General features: G+C 36.6%; 1 protein-coding gene across 4 annotated transcripts in view; it reads left to right on the plus strand.

Moving 5' to 3' along the window:
• Positions 1-3,183: 3,183 nt before the first annotated feature.
• The window catches only part of TMEM62 (transmembrane protein 62), an 18,385-nt gene continuing 519 nt past the window's right edge, over positions 3,184-21,049 (plus strand). Inside the window, exons 1-12 of one of the 4 annotated variants that reach the window (XM_010173588.2) lie at positions 3,184-3,319; positions 4,437-4,574; positions 5,658-5,703; positions 9,505-9,646; positions 11,665-11,789; positions 11,937-12,059; positions 12,908-13,063; positions 14,719-14,878; positions 16,525-16,638; positions 17,605-17,689; positions 19,212-19,316; positions 20,187-20,305. In XM_010173588.2, coding sequence (XP_010171890.2) covers positions 4,535-4,574; positions 5,658-5,703; positions 9,505-9,646; positions 11,665-11,789; positions 11,937-12,059; positions 12,908-13,063; positions 14,719-14,878; positions 16,525-16,638; positions 17,605-17,689; positions 19,212-19,316; positions 20,187-20,305 — 1,215 coding nt within the window. In that variant the 5' untranslated portion in view covers positions 3,184-3,319; positions 4,437-4,534. Of the gene's footprint in view, positions 3,320-4,436; positions 4,575-5,657; positions 5,704-9,504; positions 9,647-11,664; positions 11,790-11,936; positions 12,060-12,907; positions 13,064-14,718; positions 14,879-16,524; positions 16,639-17,604; positions 17,690-19,211; positions 19,317-20,186; positions 20,306-21,049 lie in introns of those variants that run through there. The other 3 variants (XM_029086388.1, XM_029086386.1, XM_029086387.1) reach the window with 3 other exon arrangements.

The following is a 21,049-nucleotide window of genomic DNA, read 5'->3' on the forward strand; positions in this document are numbered from 1 at the left end:
GTTCGCGAGACTACCCAAAAGGTAAGATGTGTGTGGTAGCAGAAGGTAATCAAAGCTCACCTAATTATTACACTATCCTATCTATTGCATCAGTACCCTGAAACGGTATTATCCAGTATATGTTCCAGGGAGAAATGCAGGCTCTGCCTGCCTCTTTCAAAACTTGTGTAGCTGATTAAAAATATTTACGCAGGTTTTTAGCAATAGAAGGTACTAGACCAGTCCAAGAGTGGTGTATGTTAGGTTAAAGGCACGCAGTTTTGTTTCTAGGTTGAACACAAGATCCAGATTAACCTGGCATAGTCTCAGAAGTTAACTGAGTGCTTCTGTGGCCTCTTTTCTGACTCTTCCCCCCCTTCAGGGCATTCAACATTCCTGAAGCATTTAGTGTAGGACTAACCACAAGCTGTTTACATATTTGCAGGTAAACAACAGCTGAGATGTCACAGGGGTTACTGTGCAGTTCCTCATAACAAATAAGCAGCTTTTACTGTTTTCCATTTATTCTCGTACTCAAGGATACTTTGCCTAAATGTGTTATATGCAGGCAGTGCCCTTAGTGCATAAACTGGCTTATTATTAGTCCTTTTGTTCTCGCCAGTTGCTGTGTGTTTTCAAAGTCAGTTTTTCCAGATATTTTTCCTTAAGTGACTTAAGGCTTATCTTTACTGGAGAACAGATTTCAAGATGAGATATATGCTTGAATTAATGTAGATAAAGCCCCTGTCTTGAGCTGCTATCTTGAAGAGAGACAACGGCAGCAGCATATAGCAGCTGCAGAGCTATGCTGACAAGCAGCATGCCCAGCTCCATACTTCTCTTGCAATTTTCTCTCTGGTTGTATTACTTTAAGTGGAGTTCTCCCAAGGATAGGTCACAGCACAGCTAATTTGAGACTTGGCTTTACTTTCAAGTGGTTCTGTTCTCTTTCAGATGTGCTCTTTAATGACCTAACTTGGAAATTAATCAAGCATTAAATCCAGCCTTGTGCCTGATGATGTTGTGGGAAACAGGTTTCAGGCTCCCTGGGGACTCCATAGGTTTAGCCTAGGTCACTGGATAGAGCTCAAGATGGTCAGTTCCTCCCCCAGCAGTTCCTGCCTTGTTTATCCTCCCATCCACAAGACTGTCTCTTCTTAAACTAAAGTAAACTTCAATCTTTATACTATAATCTTGTATTAATGGCTCTTTCACCTTTCTTATAGAAGAACTTCCTTTCTTACCCAGGGCCTAATAGGCACTGTAGTGCAATATTTGACAAGCCTACAGCTGATTTTTCTCCTGTTTATGTCAGCTGGATGAATTCTACTGTTGCTACTGAAGGCCTTGTAATTCTCCTTTATTAATGCCTGCCTTTCCTGAGCCACATCTTCTCTAGATAAGGAATGTGGATCGTAATTTCTCTTCACCCCCAAGTCTCTTCGAACCCATTTTGACAGAAGTTACTGCCTATGATGCAATGAGAGAGACTAAGCTTCCACATCAGAGGGAGGGGGAAGAGAGAAGAAATGCAGCAAGTGGGCTTTTACCTACATTTTGGGAAATTAAATAGGAGCATTGCAAGCTTTTCTCCTTGACCACTGACTTCCCTTTTATTGGGACATCTTTTGAAGTTAGATAAAAATAAAGGGGGGGGCACACTCCACTCCCAAGATCTTCATATTTCATGGCTTTTAGTGATGACAGATTCTTAGTCTCAGCTCTCAGAACTCCTGAGACACTGTAATTAGAAGTTACAAGAAAAGCCTTTCAAAAGTGGAAAGATCTTTGCAGAAAATCAGGCTTTCCAACCACTGTCTGCTAAATGGTTGTAAATTTACATTCTCCATAGTTATCAGTAGAACAAGAGTAAGATTTCTTGTAAGGCTTTTTGCTCGAGCATCTGAAGACAACAACAATAGAAGTTTTTATTTTCTCTGATTGCTGAGATAGATTAATTGCAAATCCACAGGCTGAGGAGAAGCAAAATAAGATGTTGTCTCCTAGGCAATGATTAAGTTAGGTTTAATGTATCAAGGTGGTTTTACTGTGCTCTTTGATTCACACTAGCTTGAATCTATCAATAAAAATGAAGTTAAGGTTATGTCTAGAAGGGTTTACCTTTTTTAGCTTCCAATTCTGATCTGGGCAAAAGTTCCATTATAAGCAAATGGGGAATTTTCCTAAGCAGAATTAAATAATTATATTCAGGCAATGTTTTCTGCATATTCAAATGAGTGAATAAGTAGAAGCTAAGGTCTACTTAGCTTCTACTAAGTCTCCAAGGTATTTTATCTGGATTTTTTCAAAAAGGAAAGAGCTTTACAAGAGCCAGGTTTATTAAATTAAATGTAAAAGTTAATGTCTTTTTCAGTTAGTGATATTATCAGATGGCCATGAGCATGTGTTCACTATTTTTTAGCATCAACTACCATTTGTCTAAACTGAGGAGGATAATTTATTAATTGATTGACTGAAGTGGAATTGAAAGCATTCACCCAAGGTTTATTTTGGACAGACCTGAAAAGCCACAATATTAATTAAATAAATAAATCTTACTTTTCTTATTCTTCCCATCCCACCCTGTATGGCTGTTGTGATGTGATGTTTGTTCAGAGATGAACAGCATCTTTTACAGTTATGTACAAGTGGTATAATAATTTCTTGGGTAATCTTTGCCTCCATGAAGGCACATGGAATGGGATCTAAACATACTCATTCACTCCATTAAAATACATAGGTAGAATGTTAGAAATCCTTCCACCTAGCTACTGGAAATGTCATACCAGCTACAAAATTAGTTATCAGTATGTTTTGAGTCCTAGGTAATTTTAACCTATTCCTGCTTTGCAGAACTACTTAGTATTCTCTTTTACAGCAAGATCACTGTGTTGCACCAGAAGCTCACAGAATTTGAAAGACAACAGGCCACTTAGAGTCATCAAAACTTACTGCAGATAGCTAAGTATTTCCCCATATTATTTTATGCTCTTAGATTTAAGGAAATTTTCTTGATGTAAATGTAATTTTAGGGGTTAGAGATGCAGTACCATATGCTTGCTCTGCTTTTGTTCTCCTGTAGTCACCCACTTCTGTTTTTCCCTGTATCCCTTATACTGTTATGAATCACTATGACTGCTATTACATTGCTTTCTTGTGTACTTGGCTTTGCTGAACAGCCTGCAACCCTCTGCTTGGGACAGTGCTTCATTTTTTTTCTCTTTGTAGGTGTCAGATATTCATATCAGTAGATTTCGGGATCCCAAACGAGCTTCTGACTTCGAAAAATTCTGTTCTGAAACAATTGGTATAATTCAACCAGCACTTGTTCTAGCAACAGGTAAGCAATTCAAAAGTGGGAATTTCCTGTTGAATGAAGGAGGAGTAAGTAAGCAAAATTCTAGGATCTCAAAAGAGAACTTTAAAGCCTTAAGGTATCTTTAAACAATGGAAATGGAATTGCAGCTGAAGAAAGACTGCTAAAAGCAGAAGATAATAACGTCTCAACTCAAGAGAATTAGGTTTTGTTCAATGCCCGAGTCTGATGATGAGTTTAGTATGTATTATGTGTAACAGACATGTGTGTAATATAGCTATTGTTTTCCAGTACTGGTTGCTACACCGTGGTCCTTGCTAGCAGCTACCTTCTTTCTTGTCCTCCTCATAGTGATTCTACGTCATTCTTTGTATTTGAAATTACAGAAGTGAGCAATGTCGCTGATTAGTCATTAAGAACCAGTTCCTCTCTCAGAACAACCCCTGCTCATTTGTATGAAATCCACCTGTGAACTAATGTTAGATTTCATTGCTGGTTTCCATTTGAACAAATCATACCAAGACAGATAAAATAAGCCTTGCCATTTCATTTGATAGCTTGCTATTGCTATTGAAATAGATTAAGGTTTGGCAAGCAAATCAAAAAGACTTTGAGCCATTACTATGTGCAGGGCTTTAGAATCTTAATGCTAGACCTGGACTTTTGTTTCTACAGAAAGTTACTTATCTGCTGCTTGCTTTTTAAGTTAAGAGTTCAGAAATAGTTAGCATTCCCCTTTTTAAGTAGCAATGCAGGGAGGCATTACTATATGAACAGAAATCGGAATGGTTCTTTAATTGGACCTTGAGAGGATACAGAAGGTATGACGCTAAACAAAGCTTCTATGACTAGAATCTTCAAGTATAATGAATGCTTAACAGTTTTCTTTACTTTGTCATGGCATCAGTAAAAGTGCTGCAGTGACATGGTTGATAGATGTTTGAACAGGCTGCTGCATCTGCATTAGAAGGCATTGACCCTTACAATAACCTCTTGGACCAGATGACAAGAATGTGCAGATTGCGCGCAGGAGGCCTCCATCCACTTGCACAGGGAGGCTTGGATTGCATGCTTGCCTAGTTACAGTATTTGTGTAAACTGTGCAGGCCTCTAGTTACATCTCACCTTTGTATACTTTCAGGTGACCTGACAGATGCCAAGACAAGAGATAAACTGGGATCTGAGCAGGTAGAAGTAGAATGGAAAACTTACCAGTTAATCTTGAAGAGATCAAGGGTTATGGAGAAAACCAAGTGGATAGACATCAAAGGGAATCATGGTAAGGAGGAATCTTTCCTGTGATTATAGAGCTGATTTAGGCAAGTTAGAATATAGAGGTAGAGTGTTAGACCTTACTAGCATGTTAGTGGTGGTTATGAGTCAGTAGAAGGGCTTGCAATCCACCTATCTGCTATACCGAGGGCACACTTTGTTTACAGGCACTTGCTGGAGTTTCAGTACCAGGGGAGTAAGAATCTTCATTTATTGCTTTTGCCTGGCAAGTGGTAGAACATGGCTTTGGATGGTAGTTTCCAGGTCATCAGTTTATATACAACATCATTTAATAGAATGGCAAAGTGTAATCTTACCCTACTGAAGAAATGGTTTTAATTTACTTTTCAGAGGCCTCCTCCCACAGGTTTAAGTTAAAATTTATCACATGTTCAGCAATTAAAAGAAATTTGTTTTATTTTTAATAGAACTCATGGAAGTTTGTACACATAGTTGTCCCTACATTCTGAGCAGTCAAACACAAGCTAACAACTTTGTAGGCTCTAGAAGCCAGCTGTTACAAGAAGCACAAAACTAGAAAACCTGGCACTGGGGAAAAAAAGAAGTCATATACAGCCCATATGACATTTAACTCCCATTTCCCTATCAGGCTTCTGTTACCAGCCTTAATGGAGAGGTGGACCCTAGTTGCAGTACAAATGTCCCCAAGTTGCTGTCTGTTTTGCACATACTGTTGTCTGATGCTGTTGCTACTTTACTTTCCTTGAATGAATTAGGTCTTACAGAGAATGCACCCAATCCAAAAAGCTTCTGAAAGGCTTTATGGCCAAAGTGAAGACACATGGTTAGCTTTTAGCCACTAAATGACAATTTACGTTCCCACAACAACTTTATCTTTTAATTTAAACTTAAATGAGAAAACTCTTCCCACTTTTAGGTCAACTGCATCAGGTATGTCATGTCTTCTCTGCACAGTTAGACAGTCTGCTTGTCAATTATGCATTTTTTAAAAAATAGCTCTTCAGTGCCTGCTGAGACTGCTTTACCTCAGCATTAGGAAATAAAATACAGAGGTCAATGATCAATTTGATCTGAAAGTTTCTTAATTTCCTTTTTCTGTCCCTTACAGATTCATTCAACATACCACACCTGGATAGTGTTCAAAATTATTACAGGTACTTTTTTAATTACTTTTATTTACTGTACAGATGCCATTATATTCAAGGTCAAACTTGCTAAACAATATTCTATTTTCAGTTATCGCATACGTGCTTTTTCACTGACTTTCCTATAGTTCAGAATCATATTTTCTATTCCTTTTGTCTTTTCCATTGCCAGTTACTAGAGCAAAATAGATTGAGAAAATAGATAATTCTTTGCATGGATGTCTTATCTCTCCATGTTGTGTAAGTTAGTATATTGTAAATCTGCCATGTCTAGGAAATGTTCTGGGTATTATGTGTTCAGTTTCCTCAGAATAGATATACTTCTGTAAAACCAGTGTTCCCAAAGAATGCTTTTCCTCCTTAAAATTGATTTAAAAAGACAAAGCAAGAGAAAACTTCACTTTTTAATGTTCTTTCTGCATGCACAAAAGGGTTTTTCATGTCATATGGGTCTAGATTTTATCTGAGCCACTTCTTCACATCTTGGTCATTTTAGAAAACTAGAAGTAGAGAAGCAAGAAGGCAGGTGATGATGATGAAGAGTGGACAAATGTTCTTGAGGAACACACTTAAGATTTAAATGTGAAGATAGGTGAGGAAATTTCCCCCTTTTCAGCTGACTCTTTTGCTTGTACATTGTAAAGATATTTTACAATATACAGTTGTGACTCATGTTTAACTTCACAGTTTCTCCTGCCCTTCACATCTGAACACAAAATCCTGTCTCATAATTTTGGTGATGCTTTCAGCTTTAACTCTTTGGAACTGGAGAAGGACTTGGAAATCTAAATTCTACTTTAATTCGGGCTCTTAAGCCATCCACTTAGCAATAAGAACACAGATTAAACATCTGATAGTTCAGTTTGCTTCAGTTCCCTGTGGCGTAGTAGGAGCAGATACATTTTCCCATAAATTCTGTGGGATAGAATCCTACAGCAGCTGCATTTGCAGGAGAACATGGAATTCATATGTGGATTTACCACGAAGGGATGAATGTATGGTGCTAACAAGGCTTTTGTATGTGCCAGTGCAGTGCACATCCCTCTATCTTTTGTGGCTGCATGACAATCTAGTATCAGTCTTCCACTCTAGTTTAAGGCTGCTATCAGAAGTGCTAGTGACACGCATGGGAAGATGTAGTACCAGTGGATTTGCTGGGTCATCCTTGAATTGTTGTTTGGCCTGTACAAGCTTACTGTTTGGAAAGATGTATGGATCACCCGCCTCTAGCCCACACTAAAGATGAGCTCATAGCTAAAAGGGTTGGAAAGAATTAGAGTGAAATTTCAAAGCAATTTAGCCAGCCTAAGAATGTCTGAGTGGAATTCTGTGTTAGATGAAAATGTCTTTGCTTATTAATTAACAGTATCTTGCTAAGAAATGTGTACTCATAATGGTTTTTGCTTCATTATAGTCTTCAATCATAGCAAAATAAAGAAACTTTAGTGCAATTTATCATACTTTCTAAGACTGGAGAAAGGCACTGAGAGTTCTCAAAAGCTATTAAGCATCACTAAAGGCAAAACTGTCTTTACAGTGACAGTTACATTAATCTGATGCATTAATAAAATATAAAGATTAAGAAATTTTTTAGTAAATGTGCCACATGCTAGGAGGAGAGAAAGGAGATGACAGAGTAAAATGGAGTTTTGTGGAAGCCTTTTCTTCTCCCCCACCTCTGTGAAGTTGAACAGTCAAAAGGAGAATGTTTGGTTTTTGGTTGGTTTGTTTTTTTTTTGTCTCAGTGACAGTAAGGCACTATCTGCTTGCCTTTAAGTGATTCCTGAACAAATAGTTCTTTGCTGTACACCTTAGAGCTCTGTAGCTTAGAGATACAAAACTAGAGAATAGGAAAAACAGTTATTCAACACCACATTCTGGTGTTCATTATGTATTAAAATTAAAGAAGGCAACAGTTGTATTGACATACAGTAATATTTCTACACTAAAACATGGGTTCCTATTTTATGTCCACAGCATGAGCAGAGGATGATTCAACTGTTACACATACTCTAAGTGGGACTAAAGGCAGAAATCTTAGGCTTCCAGTTTTCTCCTTCCAGTTTTCTCATTGAAGTTCATGATGTTCATAAAAGTAACATTAACTTCAAAAAACTAAACATTGTGAAAGGGTCTTTATGCAAAAAAACCTCTAAGTGGGACTAAAGGCAGAAATCTTAGGATTATGATACTGAGCTTCCAGTTTTCTCATTGAAGTTCATGATGTTCATAAAAGTAACATTAACTTCAAAAAACTAAACATTGTGAAAGGGTCTTTATGCAAAAAAACCCAACAAACCAAACCATTGTGAAAGGGTCTTTATGCCATTGGAGGTATTGATTTATATCTGAAACTTGTTTTTAATATATTGGCTTTTATTCTGTTCAGGTCAACCTTTCTGGCAATTTTATTGTTTATTCTGTTTGGAGGAGGAACAGCGATATGAACTGCTTTCTGGATGCCTGTGTTCAAACTGTACTCATCATCTGAACACAGGAATGTTTTCACTTCCACATATCATGCAGGGAGTTTTTTAAAAAAAAAAGGAAAACACAACCACACAGATAACAAAATACAACCCAAAAACCCAAAAGAAAACAACAAATACCCCCCCTCCCCCCAATTAAACCCACTAAGTTTCAGTTAATCTCAGATTTACTCACAATTATTTCAGTTACAGAATCTAATTCTTAATTGAGCAGTTTAGTAAGTACCATTAGTTGGAATGTTATCTGTGTTTGCCAGTGGAGGGTATGTGCAATTCCCCTCTAGCCTAAAGTATCAAAAGCACTTCAATTTTAGAAGTTAGAGAAACTGAAAATATCTGTTGTCAGCAATATATATATTCATTATCATATGTATTTATCCTAGCCAATATTAGCATAAAACCATGGGGGAACAAAAAAGGTGGAATTAGTTGTCATGTCTTTTATGTCCTTCCCTGTTTACACTTCTCTCTTAGAATATTTTAAGATTAAGATTTGAGAGCTTAATTAACATTAAGTAACATTCAAAAGAGCAGGAAACCTTTTCGCTCTCTTCTTTTACACTTTGAATGAAGAATTCTGATGACACTCTACAGATGACAGGAGAACTGGTAGGATTTGCTATGTCAAGAAACAAAAATGAGTAATAAGCAAGAAGAAATGCTGCCTTCTTTGCTATTTATAAGATTTGGTGTAATGTAGTGTCTCTGTTTTGGATCTCTTGGAAAATAACTGAAAAGGTTCCATATTTCTTTGCTTCAAAATCATATTCCATTAGCCAACAGCTAATCATTTGACATCAGAGTAACTAAAGAGACCTCTAACAAAGTAGTGGAGATAAGACTTGATGTCCCTAATATTTCTAGGTAAGCAAGGAAAAATTGTTTTTGTAAAATTCTTTCAGATACCAACAATAAAGGAGGTTTGTTTTTTTTTTTTCCTTTACAGATCTCCTTTAATTAAGAGTGATGTAAGATTCTGCTGTCCTGTCATCTTGCCTATTTGTTTTGCATCGTTTATGCTGCTAGCCTTTATCAATAAAAAAGTACCATGTTGCTCAGGGAAAGCATACTTATGCCAACTTTTTTTTTTTTTAATGTTTGTGTGCTAACCTGCTGCTTTTCTTAACACGTGACCCATATAATGCATCTTCTTTGAAGTACAGACTTTTCAATACTGTTGATTTTTAAGAAGAGGCTTTACTGCAGTAACAAGATGGAGGTAGATGTAATGCAAGAAATCTTGCACTTATACTATATGCAGGTAATTTTTGTCATTGCTGCAAGCTTTCCTAACAGCAATATGTCCATTTTATTTTGGCAGGAGATACTCTGCCTGGCGTAAAGATGGCTCTTTCCATTATATCCACACCACCTCTTTTGGGAATTACTCATTCATCTGCGTAGATGCCACACTCAGCCCAGGCCCTAAGAGACCTTATAATTTCTTCGGAATTTTAAACATGGTATTTTATAAGTCGTGGCCTTTCATTTTGCTGGCTGTTTTACTTCTGTAGTGGTTTGTTTGGGGGGTTTGTTTGTTTGTTTTGATAAATAGTTGAAAGATTTTTATTCATCTAAAAGAGTCTTTACATTTTTAAGTTATTATGTATGTGGGACATTTATTTAGAAAAATGAGTGAGTCACTTAACACATAGAGTAGCTGTGTTTTCTCTCTTAAGAAATAATCCAGTACAAAAATGTCAAATTAGACATTTTAAGGACACTGCCAATAGTTTCTCAGCATTTAACCAGACTTGAGTGATAATTTTCTTTTATACTGTAAAGTTTAAAAAAAAAAAACAAACCCCCAGACTTTCTAATTTCAATCTTTTGGCTTTGTTAGATGCTCTTTTCTTAATATTACAAATGAGAGACTTGCACTTATCAATGGACTAATATGAAAGATAATGCTATAAAGAATTGTGTCATTTGTGAAAGTGAGGTTTGATCTTGTGAGACCATAAAAATTACATGGTATTGTTTTGAAATAATAACATTAATTCCGATGTTTAAATCACATATCAGCTTAGATAACATCTTGCTTCCTTTGATTTTTCTCTCTAGTTTGTTAATAAGCTATTGTTCTTGAGATACTCTTCTGAAGTGTTGGCAGAGTTACCTTGTTCTGGTAAATAGATATCATATTTTGCCTGTGATAACAAACTCAGTGAAAAGTAAAAAGTTGTTCTCCTAATCTTGTCTAAAGGAGGCTCGATATTTAATTAAGTGTTTGTAAAGTGCTTGGTGATACTTAGATAAAAGGTGATGTAGAAGTGCCAAGTACTGTTCTCATTGTTTACTGTAATCCATAGTGGGTGCAGATTTGCAGACAAATCCTCAAGGAGCCGAGAAATGCAGTTGAGTCTAGGGCTTCCGTCCTTGGCTGCAGTAAGTGAAGCATTTGCTTGCTAATTCCCCAACAGCAGGTTTCCAGAGAGCATAATTTGCAGATTTTTGCACAAAATTGAAGGTAAAAGTAGATACCTGTAACTTTTTTAAGAATTAAAGCTCTGACAGGAATTTGAAAAATAAATTAGATTTATATCAGTGATTTGATTGCATAGCTTAGGTAAAAATATTCGTAAAGCCCAAATACATAAAGGCAAAGGAAATGTAATTTCACTTAGTAAGCCTGTTACATTAACCCAGAATGGTATTCTGAATTCATTCTTTTTTAATATACCTTTATTTCTGTTTCCTTTATTCATCCCTTCAGCATTCCTTTTCAGGTAGGAGAGAAAAGAATATGTTGGTGGTTCTCTGGGTTACCCTAAAGGATTATCTGCAAAATGGTGAAGGAGTGAATTTGTGTTCTTTTCTGGTTTTAGTTTTCCTGCCTCCTCTGTTAGACTTGGAGATCTTATAGGTATTGTGATTCTTTCCGGATAGTAAGTGGTTGATTTAATATTGGAAGTCAAACAGGTAAAGGAGAGAAATTTTACCTGCTGTGTGAAGTGTTACTTTTGCTTAACTTTAACAGCAGTGGCTGAGTAATATTTTCAAGATTCAGCATCATAGTTCATCCATTAAACGACTGAAGCATATGGCGAACAGTTTCTGTGGTTCTATGCCAATGAAAGGCCACCTAGCAACTCAAGAGATAGTAGGAATGATAATTGTAACGTAAAGGTGTTTGTAAAATCAACTCAAGTGTGTTGTCTTTGACTATGTAAGTGAGCAGTAGAAAGGATAGAAATATTGTTTACCAGAATCTTTCTTTATTGCACTTTTCCAGTGTTTCGTTGCAAGGAAGGTGTTGAGTGTGAGTGTCTTGTTTTCACTTTCTTTTTCCAACATCAGATTTTAGGGACACGTTTAGTAATAGGGCTTGTTCAGGCACAGGTCCCTGAAGCAAGTGAGAGTATTCTCTGTAAAAAAAGGATGAATTGCATTCTTCATTAGTTTTCTAATGCTTTCCTTCTGCTATTCTTTCCAAATAGCCTGAATATTAAGGAGGTTTGTTTGGTTGTTTGTCTTTCAGAATCAAATGGAAGAGCTATCTTCAATGGCAGCACAGAGTCTGCACAGCAATCATACTATCTGGTTTGGCCATTTTCCCACCTCAACGATCATCTCTCCAGCCCCAGGAATACGAACATTGATGAGGTAAGATCTTTCTTTTTTCCGTGTATGTTTTCAATCTGAAGTACATTTCCTGCCTCTCTTCACATACATGTCTGTCACTTTTCACATTTTCTGCAATGGTATTTCCTTCCCACCCAAATAATAACAATTCTTACGTTCTTTTATTAGTTCTGCCACAGCCTATTTATGTGGACATCTCCATACAATGGGTGGGCTGATGCCAGCCTTGCACAGTCAGCACCGTGGCGGCACTCTGGAACTCGAACTGGGAGACTGGATGGATAATAGGAGGTAAGTAAACTCTGTGTGAGCAAACTATTATATGGAGCCTTCTTGGTTATCCTGTGATTCCCTTTTATGCTATTTGGAGAATTTGAAAGAACCAGTATATCTCCCTAACTGGTTATTGCTATTAGTGCTTTTGAAAATGTCTCTGTGTGTAAGTTTGGGGTTTTTTTTCCCTATACCAACAGTGTACTAATAAATTATGTTAAGTAATTTTGTTATTCATTCTTGATGTTTAGAAGTTAAAAAGAGGATATCTAAATGTCCATTTAGTATGTGTTTAGTATTCAAAGTAGATGAATACATTGTAATAAAATTCAGTATCACTACTTCAAAAATACCCATGCTCTGCACCAGCTGTTAGAATTTTAGAGACAAAATAGTCTACCTGAGAAATGTTACCTTAGCAGCTTATCAAAAAGTATCTGATGCTACATGGAATGTATAGTAGTGTATTAGCTTTTATTCTGCAGTAATTCTAAGAAAGATACTTATATGCATACAGGAAGAGAGCACGTAGGGGTCTTTGTCCGTTACTAGAGTACCTACCTAGACACTGTAGTGATGTATATTATATTTGAATTCTTTAACATGTTATCTGATTGATGCAAAATTAAACAGATCTTGACATTTGGAATTTTGAGTGGTGCTTCAGTGATTTCTAATCAAATGAACCTGCCCAGAAGTAACCAGCTGTACAGTTAATACAGCAGAGCTGGTTAATACAGGATCAACTACAGAAGAGAATAATTGGAAAATAAATCAAACAAATTCTGTTTAGGAACTTGGGAAGCATGGGAATCGCTGTGCATGCAGTAGTTTGTATTAACAAATTTTTTTTCTTTCTGTTATAGGTACCGGATCCTTGCGTTTGATCACGACCTCCTTAGCTTTGCAGATCTTAACTTTGAAGAATGGCCAGTAGTTCTCATCACCAATCCCAAATCCTTCCTTTACAGCAGTTCTTCTCATGAACCACTAGTCAGAATTCTTTATTCCACTCACATCAGGTACTCTGTAATCTCTTGATTTTACAATAATTAACTATATTTTAACAGTTGGGGTCTTTCTTGGTTATAATGTACATCTATATTTATATGTATATACACAAAACCTTTTTTTTTTTTTAATGCATGTGTCTGCTGTTCTCAGAATTCACTTTTTTCTGGAATTTTGTTCCTGAGAGCTCACTTTGTATTGTATCTGTGATAAAAGGTGATTATATAGTAGTAATTCATGTTTATTTTAGTCATGCAGTTATTTCCCCTAAGTCAACTGAACTGTTTTATGTAACCAAAGCTGGTTGAGTTAGATTAACACGTAACTTGTGTTATTGATCTTGCGTATTTACATTGCCTCCATCGATTTCAGGATTTTGTCTATGTATTTTTCTAAGTGGTTTTTTTATTTGCTTTGGGCTTTTTAGCCTCTTGTGGTTTCAGTTTACATCCCTTATATCCAAACATCTTAAGCCTCTGCCAATGTCTATTTTAAATCTCTCCATCTTTCCATTTCTACCTTTTCTATTTATTTTTTTCACATTAGGAAGCATTTCTTTACCGAGAGGATGGTCAAACACTGGAACAGGCTTCTTAGAGTGGTGGTCGATGCCCCAAGGCATTTGGACAATGTCCTTAATAACATGCTTTGATCAGCCCTGAACTGATCAGGCAGTTGGACTAGATGATCATTGTAGGTCCCTTCCAAGTGAAATTATTCTATTCTATTTGTATTTCAAATTTCTGTGCCCTTTCCAACATCTTGTATTTGCTCGTAGACCAGTATGCATGAAATATACGGGTATATTGCATACACGGAATTACAATTAAAGAGGTTTGTCATACTCTTCAGTTAGAAAGCAGTGTCCTCCCAAGTCTACCTGCTTTCTAGTTTCCTATTTAGAACCTTATCTGAACATTTTTATGATTATATTAAATATATGAACTGGTAGAACCATTCACCATAACTATATGAGACTCCTTCATTTGACTGAAACGTGCTCTGGAGTGCCTTTTGAATTACCAGAAATGAAAGAAATTGGATGTGCAATATATTGAGTCTATGGTAGTATTGCTGTTTATCTGAATATAAGCACTGCCAAGTGATACGGCATTTGTTGGTTTCTCAGATCTGTAATACCAGTCTTGCGTTCCACTCCATTTCTCATAAAGTCAGTTACAAAGACTGAGAGGTTATATCCTGACTAGCAAAAAATTTTAAAAAAACTAAACCAAAACAACACAACAACAAACTTTGGAGAGAGGCTGGCCATTTTTACTGAAGACATCTACAAGTACTTGATTGTGTGTCTGTATGTGTGCAGGAGGATGCATCCCACTTTTGCTGTCAAAACATTTGGTAACACAGGTTCTAGGATTATTTCTGCCAGGACCTGAGGATCTCTGCCACCTTTTCGTCTGTTCCACAGCCCAGTTTTCTATCCTGTTCTTTTGCATGATACTATACAGAACTTCTCTTTTTAACTGTAGGAAATAAATACCATGTTACCATTAGCCTACAGATATTTCACTTTTTTAATTTCTAACTCTTTTGAACTCTTAAGTACAAGGTAGCATAATCTTTAGGGACTTCTCTTCAGGAAGTAATGACAAATCTGCCAGTCCTGCAACAAATCTGTTTATTTTGCTGTTTATTCACTCCTTAGAATTCTGGCCTTCTCTCCTTCTGTCATTACTTCTGTCAAAGTCTATATAGACCGAGTTCACTTGGGGAATGCACATCAAGTGTCTGGCCCTCTCTATGTACTGAAGTGGAGCCCACAAAACTACAGTGAAGGGTTCCATCACATAGATGTGACTGTCCAGGTAAGGTACCTTTTGGCATTCTTTGTATTGAATTTTTACTGTCGTGTCTGCTCCCTCACCCTTCATACCACATAATTAAAGACAAAATACATGGTAACAGACTTCCTTTCATATTTTTCTAATTACAAAAAAGAAAGGATTTATTAAATGAAAAAACACTGACTGCTGAGCACTAAAACATTCCTAAAGCATCTGGGCAGAAGAAAGGATTCTTATTTTTCATAAGAAATATAATGAGACATGAGGGAATAGCAAGTAGTTGGTCAAAAAGAAATTGAGTAACCAGCAACATTTAACTTTTAAAGTTGTCTTGAAAAAAAAAAATTGGGCTTGATCAAGGACAACAAGAAGTAGCATCAGTTAGTTCAGTAGGCAAAGGAACTGGATATGGAAGATTGGAACGCTGTCTTTGATTATATTAAGTTCTTTTCATGATCTCTTACAGGCTGACAGTGAATATAGTTTTTGTTTCGCAGAACATCAGACAACTGATATTAGATTACTGGGTGAAAAAATGTTTTTCAGTGAATGCTTCTGTTCTTGGTACTATATGTTATTTTTGTACCTTCAAGTGTACCTTCAGTTACAATTCTTGTACTTGAAGAACTCGATCAGACTGTTCTAACATTCTGCACACTTGCACAATAGTAATGGGAAAGTCAGCTTTGTCCTGCTAGGTGGAACCCAGCTAGGCATTATTTCTCACAGGACAAGAGCGATACTGCTTTTTGTTTCTAATGGCGTTTCTGTACTGCCAGTGTTCTACCTCCTCACTTGCTCCCAAGTTCTGTGATGCTTTACTTGAGAAAACTGCATTTTATAAGTGGTTTGGGGTTTTTTTGTTGTTTGGGTTTTTTTTAAATGATGATGCAAACATATGCACAAAACTGAGTAACATTTGAAGAGGGTTATACAAGCTTACATAGCAATAGTTTGCTTGCAAATACATGCTTGTTATCAGATAACTGAATGGGATTTTAAAAAAAAAAAAAATGATTTCCTTTCCCCTCCAGTCATATCATTATTACATCTAGTAAATGAATAGTTTTGGGAAAGCGAGGAGGTTGAAGCATTAACTTTTAGGTTAGATACCCGGAGAAAATATGAATACTAAATTGCTGTACATTGTTTCTGGAACTGTCCAAATATTGTCTGAGCTGTAGTCACACTAAACATACTGAATCCTTTACTATAAATAAGCCATTTATTATGTACCAGAAGATAAGATGTCAGTGTTACACAGACAGAAACATCAAACCGTTGAATAACAGTCTAGCAAATACACCAGAAAGAAGCACAGCAAAGCCTCAAAATATTTTAAGATGGGTTATTATCTAGAATTGAGAAAAAAGTGATGGTGGTAGTCAGTAAATAGTCACTGTCTTCCAAAAGCTGCTGAATCTCTGACAGGATCTTCTTCATATGTAGCACTTTCAGAGTATGATTTTACAATCCCAATTTACTTGAAACTACAAAATTTACAGTAAGTAGTACTTTGTCGGTAGAAGTACTTAATGCAACAGTATGCCAGACATGCATGCATCAATTGGATCTTTCCAGAAAAGTTGCAATGATAATTGCAACTTTAACTAGATATTTTGTGTGCTACTGGTACCTAATTGCTCTCTTATTTCATATCAATCTAGGATGCTTCAGGAAGAATTAGGATGTGGGGCCATATATTTGCTATGGAAGAAAACCTCTCTCTTAGATTTGGCTTTTGGCCATCTGTTATTCTTCTCACTGACCACTATGTTCTAGTAAGTACTTCCGTCAAAACAGCTGTCACTCTGTGTTGGCTTCCCCCAAGACTACAGGAGGTATGTTCCTAATTCCTGGTAGATTTGAAGGCACTTTGGTTTTTCCGGATATGACTCCATTGGAATTTCACAAATATTTCAAGTTTGCTTTCTCAAGTTGCATGCTTCAAACGTGAATGTGCAGCAGTGGTTCCTGCAAACAGTTGACTTCCTGGATTTAGTAAGTTTTCCATTTTTGGGCACAGGTATACACACATTTTGTGCAAGCGAGAAATGGAAAAGAAGCTACTGGAGATAGTAGAAAAAGGAAACATTAAATCAAAGAAAACTTCACTGTGAGCCGTTGCAACGTGTGTACTGGCAAGAATGTGGGAGAAAGTCTCAGATCAGCTGCTGACGTTATAGCTAGCTCCAGCAAAGAGGAAGGCAAAGTTCCCATTGACTTCAGTGAAGTTCCAGGTCGTATCCAGGAATGTTACAGCTCAGTATGTGCAAAGAAGGCATGTCCATAATAGTTTAGGTGCACTTATAGAACAGCATAGGAAAATCCACATAACCATATCATAATTACTTCAAAATTATTACATTAGTTTTGTTAATCAGTAACCAGTATTCTCCACAATGTCTTGAACTGCAATTCTATTCAGTACAGCGCTAGGAAAATGTTTTCCATTGGAAATGTATTTACAGTTTTTCAATTTGTGTTTTACAAACCCCATTTTTGAAAGATGCAGGTCCATTACTTTCAGCCAGCCAACTGAATTCAAGTCAGTAAGATGCAAGTCTGGTAACTTAGAAACTCAGAAACTCTTTAAGTTTCTTTTTAGTAATAGGTTCAGTGACACAATCAAGTTTTGAATATGTGTTTCAGTTAGAAATCTTTGTATCATTCTATCAATGCCCATAGGGTGTGCTCAAAGGCGGGTGTGCTCCAGGGCTGGCTTAGAGTTAAAACTGTCTTTTCAGGCGCGTGTGCTCTTTGGACTGATGGTGCTGATTCAGATCACCTTGCTCGTTATTTTCAGACACCTCCAAAAGCCAGCACTCAAAGGTACGAACCAATGTTTGTCTAAGGTTTTTAGAGGATCTAATTTTCCCTAAACTTTTTTTACTATTTATCTGTATGCTAACAATACATAAGTAATTGCGCTGTTGATCACCATGTAAATTTTGCATCTAGTAGTGTGGGGTTTTAGTGAGTTCTGAGAAGCTGCTGTTTTGCTTTTAAGGGAACCCAGAAAACCTGCAATATATCAAATAAAGTAAATTTAAAAACTAAAATCTTGATCAGTTATCTTTTGTTTAAACTAAAATTAAATTAATTTAAGTCTAAAGGTTTTATTTTAATTTTCTCACTGAAGACTTCAATGCATAGGGAAAGGAATGTTTTTATTTTGTAATAGTTCTGTATGTATGCTTGTTTCACTACAACTGGCACAGAATTCTCTGTCACCTGAGTGGAGAAACAGATTCCCTTCTAGAAAAATGATTGTTGTTAATCTTTGCAAAGAACATGAACAGGCTTGGGTTTTTCTCAAAATAAAATTAAGACCAGTTCTGTCATAATTTTTTATTTTGTTTGTGATAAATCTGGTAAATGAAAATTAATGCTGTTAAGCTCATGGTGTTTATTCTTTAAACACTTGTTTGAACCACACCTTACTAATGAGATTTTTGTGGAAGTCACCTCCCTTCCTATTCATGTCAGCGTATGGCCCTTTCTTTGATAGTCATAATCCGTCCTGAGGTAACTACAGCAACTGCTTACATGGCGTAAGAATAGATTTTCAGTTGCCTTTATGGAACTTGGCAGCTAAAAATGAAGAGCTAGCACTCTGATCAGCTAGGTCCCTGTAAATCATGACAAATGTCTTACAAATTAGTGAAGAAATTTGTTAGAGCTGTTGATTTCCAAAGGTCAAGCTTGCTGGGAGTTAATGCTTTGTGAGAAGGGCAGCCACCTAATAGGTGAAACTCTGAAAACTTTTATAGGAAAGCTCTCTCGATCTGCTTCACTTAGAAAAAATGAATGTTGCTTTTATTTTTTTGCTAATATCACACACTTGTCAGAATGCTGCCATTTTAACACCTTCATTTTATCTGAGTTACTATCACCAAGTAGATTTAATCAAAGAAAATCCACTTAATCTAGTCTTGCTGACATGCCTTTTTGGGTTTGCACAGTTACTGTTTTGAATCTCTTCATTTAATATGAACTTCCTCCATGTTTTTAATTCTAGCTAACTTCATTTTCTGGGTATAGAATGGTCATTCAGTTTTACTGACATACAGTAAGTGTACTTAGTTAGAATGGCAGCTTCTGCTGCTGTTCTTAACACAGATTGTTGTATTTATTGGTTCCTTGCTTTCAATTAATAGTAGAAATGCATTCCCTTGCATTTGTTCTGTAGGCATACCAAATATTATTTTTTTTATATTTCTTATTTAATAGAATCAGTCAATATGTGCAGATTTGTTTCAGAAAGACCAATATATTTTTATATATTTATATATATGTATGTGTGTTGCAGCTTGAATCAAGTGTATTTTTCTTAAATATTTTTTCTGTTTAGAAAAGCCAGGATTACTTACTCTGACCTCGTATTCCCTTCATGTCTTCAGTAAAACAAACACCTTCTATTACTCGATTCTGGTTCTGAATTTATATACCATTCTGGGTAAGTTAACTAGAATACTGGAGGACATGAATTAGTATTTTAAAATTACACATCAGATCCTGATGAAAAATGAGACTTCTAGCATCTTGGAGAACAGGGAAAAATCTATTTAAGCTATAAGAATCTTTGGAACTTGAAAAGTTAATGTCCAAAAAACCTAAAGGTTTGTTTGTAAGAGCCTAACTTAGAAGCCCTAGAATTAATTAAACAAATTATTAAATTACTCTGAAAGCAAAGTGAATATTTTTAGATTTAATTTGGTTTTCACTTATTCTTTGAGTAAGATCTGGTTGTACCTTGGTGTAAGATGAGTACATGGAATGTACATTTCACATGACGTGTCACTAAGACATCTCTGCTCTGATGCCAATGGTTTTAGCTTATTTCTACTCTGATAATATGTTACTAAAATAGCTGCTTTCTTGGCAGTCAGTGTAGTATGCATAACATAGTGTAGCTGGCCTGCCCGTTTTGACTTCTAAGCTGAGCCAAGCTGGAATTGTTTATGACCGTGTCTTTCATATGTCTTACTGTAATTGTGGGAAAAGGCCAGCATTTGAAAGGATCTATCTTTTCACTTCTCTCATAAGGAAAATGTTCTGTGTGGTGTTGAAAATTGTCACAGAGATTAAATCAACTTAAAAGTATTTTCATTGCATGCCACAACTCATTGGTGTACCATGATATCTTCACATCAGGAGTGTTCATCAGATTGCTGTTTGTTGAAGATTAAAACATTAGGCTTATTACTACAGACAAGCAATAGAAAAGTTGCTTTCCCCATTTAACCATTTTTGCTCAGGTGTACAAAGGGCCATGTCCATACTGTATTTTCTGATGGTGCTGTATGTTTGGTTTCCTCTCTTTCAGGACCATGGTTTGTAGGTGAACTGATAGATGGCCAGGTGGGAGCCTGTTTTTCCTTTGGGGTGTTCATTGGTGGCTCCTTCTTTCAGGGCGGTCTGACATTTGTGGTTGGGATTTTACAGGTTTGTATTTATAAAAATTAAGGCTGACAAACTGCCTTCTTCTGGGAATTTTTTCTCTTTTTTTTTTTTTCCTAATAGTTTTTAAAGAAAGTGGTCTTGGAAGGATAGAGATTAGTGGCCATGCTTGACTACAAGAGCTCTTTCCTACCTTTCTGCAAATTTAAAGGGCAGAAAATGAGGTTGTGCCTTATTTTTCTCAAACTTCTGGTTTCCTCTATTTGATGTTGCTTTGGACTCCCTGGATGTCTGGATTAGGGATAAATAATCTACAGATTTACCACCCAGATATTTTTTTTTTTATTTATTTTTTTTTTTTTTTTTTGTCCTCAGCTCATGTGCAGGTCGCAGTGATTAAGTGAAAGGAACTCGATGGCTAGGGCAGCCCTTTGCACACTGAATAACCCTTCAGATCAGTAGGTGTCACTCTCCAAGTCCCGTTTTCCCAGCAGTCTGACCTGGTTGCCCTCTTGGTATTCCCAGCTGCCATTAGTCTGAGAGGGTGCAGCTCCTTAGTGTTTAAGCCAGACCAAGATAGTGTTCCCTCCTTCATGGTCCCTCCGTTATCCATTATGTCAGTGCTAACACCTGTGTGACACTGCAGTGGGCTGGATCGGAGCTAACCTGACAGAAGGACCTTCCTTTTTCACTGTGCTAGTATGTTGGCAAGTGTAGCTCCCTGAACCAGCTCCAAGAAAGGTCAGATGCGTGTCAGTGCCTCCCGCTGCAAGGGAGCGGGCAGGAATG

This window comes from Antrostomus carolinensis, unplaced genomic scaffold (genome assembly GCF_000700745.2).
Source record: "Antrostomus carolinensis isolate BGI_N321 unplaced genomic scaffold, ASM70074v2 scaffold23928, whole genome shotgun sequence".
Lineage (NCBI taxonomy): Eukaryota > Metazoa > Chordata > Aves > Caprimulgiformes > Caprimulgidae > Antrostomus > Antrostomus carolinensis.